The sequence below is a fragment of the Sapajus apella genome, unplaced genomic scaffold (genome assembly GCF_009761245.1).
Source record: "Sapajus apella isolate SASKATOON/1434 unplaced genomic scaffold, GSC_monkey_1.0 scaffold44, whole genome shotgun sequence".
Classification (NCBI taxonomy): domain Eukaryota; kingdom Metazoa; phylum Chordata; class Mammalia; order Primates; family Cebidae; genus Sapajus; species Sapajus apella.
In genome coordinates this window covers 2310754-2316323 of record NW_022436984.1, presented here as the reverse complement: position 1 = coordinate 2316323, position 5570 = coordinate 2310754, and the positions used below count along the sequence as shown (strand labels likewise).

The 5570-nt window shown below is 51.6% G+C and overlaps 1 protein-coding gene across 1 annotated transcript in view; it reads right to left on the bottom strand.

The window, feature by feature from the left end:
- Positions 1-665: 665 nt before the first annotated feature.
- PLB1 (phospholipase B1) overlaps positions 666-5570 on the bottom strand; it is a 119918-nt gene continuing 115013 nt past the window's right edge. Inside the window, exons 52-53 of the mRNA XM_032301369.1 lie at positions 3421-3495; positions 666-1601 (exon numbers count right to left, since the gene is read on the bottom strand). Coding sequence (XP_032157260.1) covers positions 1398-1601; positions 3421-3495 — 279 coding nt within the window. The 3' untranslated portion in view covers positions 666-1397. The remainder of the gene's footprint in view (positions 1602-3420; positions 3496-5570) is intronic.

The following is a 5570-nucleotide window of genomic DNA, read 5'->3' as shown; positions in this document are numbered from 1 at the left end:
TCTCTGGATCTCACATCTTCCCCAACTGCCTGGCCCTTATCCCACCTCTTCGCAGAGGAAAAAGGCCATTTGCATGTGTGTGGCATTTTAGAGTTAGAGGTTTACACACTATTCCTAATTTTTCAGCAGCGCCATGAGATAAGCAAAATGTGTATTCTTACTCCAATTTTTACAGACGTGGAGCCTGAGAAACTGGGCTCAGGCTGGCGAAGGTGGCTACAGGGCACCACGTGTCAATGGTGCATCCGGGATTCTGACTCAGCCTCTTTGTCGTCCCGGACTTGAGGATCAGAGAGAGGTTTAAAATGCAGATGCTGTCCACCTCCCTGGATTCTTTTTTTAGGTGAAATTCACATGATACACAATTAATCATTTTAAATGGAACGATTCATGGCCTTTAGTGCATTCACAATGTTGCACAACCACCACTTCTATTTTCAAAGCTTTTCATGACCCCCTCCCTGGGCCTTTGTGCAGAATAAAAGAGACCATCTGTGGAAGGCCTCCAGCGCGGGGCCTTGCCCTTAGCAGGGCTCAGGGAACGCAGCCTATATTTTCAGACTCTCTCTAGCTTTCCCTCAGAAACCTGGTCACTTAGAAATAGGAATTCTTTCCTAAATTTAGTACCTTGAGAAAATCAGGTTGAGGATATAGGAGGTATATGTGTCCCAATCACTTTTTTCCCCTCTTTTCCCAAAATGACATGTGACGATTGTTCTCTTCCAAGAAACTTTCCCCAAGGAACCCTTCTATTCTTTAAAACAATCAGATACATTCACCTACTGATGCCCCAGTAGTTACACGTTGTCATATGGCTTCTTGGTTATTGAAGGAATCTGACTTCTCGGCCAGGCGGTGACAGGCACAGCCTAGGAGGCACCGCAGTGCTCTGGACTGTCCTGGGTACTAAAGAGTTGCTTCATAGGTATGTGTTGGATTGGACTGAATGGTGGCGGCCGGCCAGCTCCAAAATTCTAGCCATGACTTGATGACCAGTGTTTTTCCTGCCTTTGAAATGGCGGGTTTGTTGACTTGAGGATATGCTTGTGGTGCAGGCAGTCTGAGCTCTGGGCGGCCGTGGCTCTGGCAGCTGTGCTGGGGGCAGGCCACAGAAGGCAGCAGCTCCCACACCTGGGCCGCACAACAGGTGGAAGGTGAGCGCTTCACGCAGGCAAACCCAAGAATACAACAGCTTTGGACTTTATTTAAACGTATCCATTCCAAGAGCATCAGCCTGGAAGAAGCCCAGGCCCTGAGAAGTTGTGACTGTCCCCTGGCCTTCCTATGGCACCAGGTGTTGAAGCAAGTCCTGGTGGCCGGGAGTGGCTGGGGCAGAGGGCGGTGAGTGAAGAGAGTGGCCAGGGAGTTTAGGGTGAGGACCACCCCCACCCCCCGGCCTAGAGGACCACAGTGCGCAGGCGCATGGGAGGATCTTCCCTCTGGCCACCTCTCCTGCACCTCCAGACCACTGCCCCGATGACACCGACCACAAGGCCGACTCCTGCTGCCACTGGCACGGCCCAGTAGAGCACCTCAGGGGCTTCTTCAGCCTGGTCTGGGATCAGCCGGCTATTCTGAAGGGTGTAGAGGTAAGGGCTCTCCTGCGGTGGAGGAGATGGGGGTCAGTGGGAAAGGACCTCCGAGAACCATCCATTGCCAAGACTTGCCTAGTCCCCATCCCTGAGATGCTGCGATAACCCTGCACGTTTTCACAGCGTGTCCCTTTTGTAAAGCTCCCTCATTTATGCTGTGCTCTTTAGCAGGATGGGCCTCTAAAGAGGTCAACACCCAGCTAGAACCTTCTTTTGGTTTCTCACCAGCATCTCCTTCGCTGTCAAACCTGATTTTGAAAGATTGGGAACTGATAGGTGACCAGTGGCAGAGAGACCCAGGGAGCCTGTAGAACTCCCATCTCTGTTTCCTCTTGGTCACAACTGTTCCCATTCTCCCATCCCAGGAGCACCCAGAAACCAGGGAAGGTCAGCATGGAAGGACAGCTGGTTGTGTAGTAGACAAAAGATCCCCAAGTGAGAAGGGCTGGGAGGGGAGGCATTTGGGCAGCCTGCATGCGTTCCTGCCTTCCTCCCCACGAGCTCCCATGATCCTTTCTTTCCGTGAATGTGAACTGATTGCCTGCTGTGTTGAGCCCTCATGCTGGGGGCTGTGATGAGACCTGAGGGTTAAGATATCATATCCTTCTTCCCAGGAGGAAGGTGAGACATGCAGAAACAATCACATCATAAAGGAGCCCGGGTCAGTGTCTTGTGAGAGGTACAAACAGAAAAGGAGACCCACACAGGTGAGTGTCAGGAGATAGAATGGTAGGTAAGAAGGTGAAACCGTAGCTTGGCGAAGGCAACCTCTGGGCCTGGAGGGAGGCAGATGGAGGATGAACCTCCAGCAGCACATGGTAAAGGAAAGGCCTGGACACGAGCAGTTGTGGGCTTCCTGGGAGATGGATCCACTGGCCAGGAGTGCAGCGTGCGCATAATGGAGGGAGGTGACCCTCCCCTCCGGACTCTGGTCAATGGGCAGTAGGAACCAGGCAAGGATTTCAAGCAGCCTTGATGGGACAAATTATTTTTAGGAAGTTCTGTCTGTGTTAGGCAGCAAGTGTAGGGTGGATGGAGAAGAGGGAGAGGGGAGCTGGGGAGACAAGTCACAGGCTTTGTGGGTGGGCCTGGAGAGGGCGGCGGGTGTGGCGAGGGAGGAGGACTATTGCAGGCTCCAGAAACAGACACTGAGTCTTTTTTAGTTTGCCTCTGGATCCCCAGATCCTAGTATACTCCCTGGCATGGGAGAGCTGCTTGATGCACATTCATTAATTCATTCATGAGACACAGTCTCGATCTGTCACTTAGTCTGGAGTGCAATGCCATAATCCTGGCTCACTGCAACCTCCACCTCCTGGGTTCAAGTGATTCTCCTGTCTCAGCCTCCCAAGTAGCTGGGACTATAGATGCATGACACCATGCCTGGCTAATTTTTGTATTTTCAGTAGAGACGGGGTTTCACCATGTTGGCCAGGCTGGTCTCAGATGATCCACCCACCTCAGCCTCCCAAAGTGCTGGGATTACAGGCATAAGCCACTGCGCCCAGCCTTGATGTACTTTTAAGATAGGATACATCAGAGCTATCTGAAGTAAAGGGTGACCTTTACTTCCCGCCAGTGCTCATCTGCCTCCGAGTGACTGTCCTCACTTCGGTTGGAGCTGTCAATGTCCTCTCCCCATGCCCCATGGCTGCCCACACCCTGAGAATTTTCTGTGGCAGTGAGGATGGGTGGGATTTGTGAAGATGGCAGTGAGTGAAGCCACATTTAAGGGAGCCTCCCCGGGGACTCCTCTGTGCTTCCAGGAGACAGGACAGCCCCACCCCAGGCATCTGTTCCACCTGGGGCAGGCAGGAGGTTTACTCACAGGAGAGGGGCACTTGAGTTTGGTTCGGCTGTGGGTGAAGTTGTTGGAGGTCGTCTTGAGGCCCACTGGCTCCAGCTGGAGAGAGAGAAAGGACACCTTCATTCTCTCCAAAGCTGGGAGAGACTTTCCTCTCCGAGGGCGTATTTCACAGCAGAGCCCCTCCCTCAGGAAGTGGTGGGTAGAAACCAGCAAAGTGGCTAGTGTTTGGCCCACAGCAGGGACCCAGCTGCCTGGGGCTGAGGAGGAGCTGACTTATGACACACAGAGGGACTAGGCAGAGCCTGTTGGGCAGGACCCTGAGTCTGTGCCCCTGGATTTGCTGGGTACACTAAGTCCCAGGAGAGACCACTGGTCCTGAGTCCACGGCGAGTCTGTGGAAGGGCTGGGACCATTTCTGGTTTCCCTTGCAAGTGGCTGTGATTGCAAGACACCGTGTTTTCAATTTTATAAAACAATGACAGTCCCATTTACCAACTTCTCAAAGTGCGTGGGGCTAGTCAACTTGAGCAAATGATGGAAGCATATTGGTTACCATGACAGCATTACTACACTTGGCTTGTCAACCTTAGGAAATTAGAGCTTCCCACTTGAGCCACTTTGTATGTTTTCCACATAGATGAAAAGATTTCCTTCAGATATCTCTGGGTGTAAATACCTTTGGTCCCAGGACCTCTGAGGATGAGCTGCAAGCTGCCGCATCCCCCCACCAGCGTCTTTTAGCCAGTAGCCAGGCCCAACATGTGGCCAGCACTGAGAGGAATGGGCCCCTGGCACTGTCACCTATTCAGAGTCTGTCTGGAATGTCTCACCTCAACTCATTGTGTAATTTGCTTCCCTGCCTGCTCCTGACCACAGGGTGTTGCCAGGGAGGGAGGTGAAAGTTCACTATCTGAGCTAATGACCATACCCGGCCCCTGGTCTTACTTTCTGTTGTCTGAATGCCTTTTACACCTGTTCCTTAGTAACACAACTGGAGGAGGGAGGGCAGTGCTGGTCCTGGGAGAGATGCCAGGGTGACTAGACTGGGTATGACAGGCAGATGGCTGGTCCTGGCTCTGCTGGTAATGGGCTGGGCAGTGCTGGGCAGGCTACTTCCCTGAGGCTAGGTCCAGGCATGACATCCTGTCCTAACACCTGACAAATGAGAGATGGCCTGAAAGCATGTGTGAGTGGGATGGCTTCCATACATAAGGTAGTATTATTTCCACTTGCTTAAGAGCTGAGGAAACTCAAGCCTCTCATAACAGTGACAGAATAAATACTGAAGGTCAGGGCAGGTGATTCCCAAAACTGTTCCAGGAACCCAGGAACGAACTCACACAGAAGATGATCATGATTCCAAGGGTTTGATGAGTGCTTCCATTTCTCCCTTCTACTAGTTCCTTCCCATCAGTACACAACCTGCTCCGACATCTCCCCTCCTTTGCCTGCCCTCTCTAGATCCCACATTCCCTCCAGTGACCTTGGCTGTTACATCTCATAACTTCCTGAAAGCTGTCGATAGGTGTCGGCAGCACTTCCTGATCTCTCATTCTCTCTGCTGCTCACTCCAGGCAGTCTGCAGTCTCCATCGCTAGATGGACACTCTGGCCAAGGCCACCAAAGATCTCCATATGAACAGAACCAAAAGTCTTTTTTTTTTTTGAGATGGAGTCTTGCTCTGTCACCTAGGCTGGAGTGCAATGGTGTGATCTCGGCTTACTGCAAACTCCGCCTCCCGGGCTCAAGTGATTTTCCTGCCTGAACCTCTCAAGCAGCTGAGATTACAAGCGCCCGCCACTACGCTGGCTAATTTTTGTATTTTTCATAGAAATGGGGTTTCCTCATGTTGGCCAGGCTGGTCTCGAACTCCTAACCTTGAGATCCACCTGCCTCGGCCTCCCATGGTGCTGGGACTACACCTGAGCCACCGTGCCTGGCTCAAAGGTGATTTTTTTTGTCTTCATCTTGCTTGGCTTCTCAGGAGCATTCATCAAAGTTGACAGCTGTCTTTCTCTTGAAACACTGACTTCTCTTGGCTCTCTGGACACAGCATTGTCTCTTGTTTTCCTTCTACCTTCACACTCTCTCCTCACCTCTTACTGGAGTCAATGAATGCCCAGGGCTGGGCTTTACACTCTTTTTTTTTTTTTTTTTTTTTTTTTTTTTTT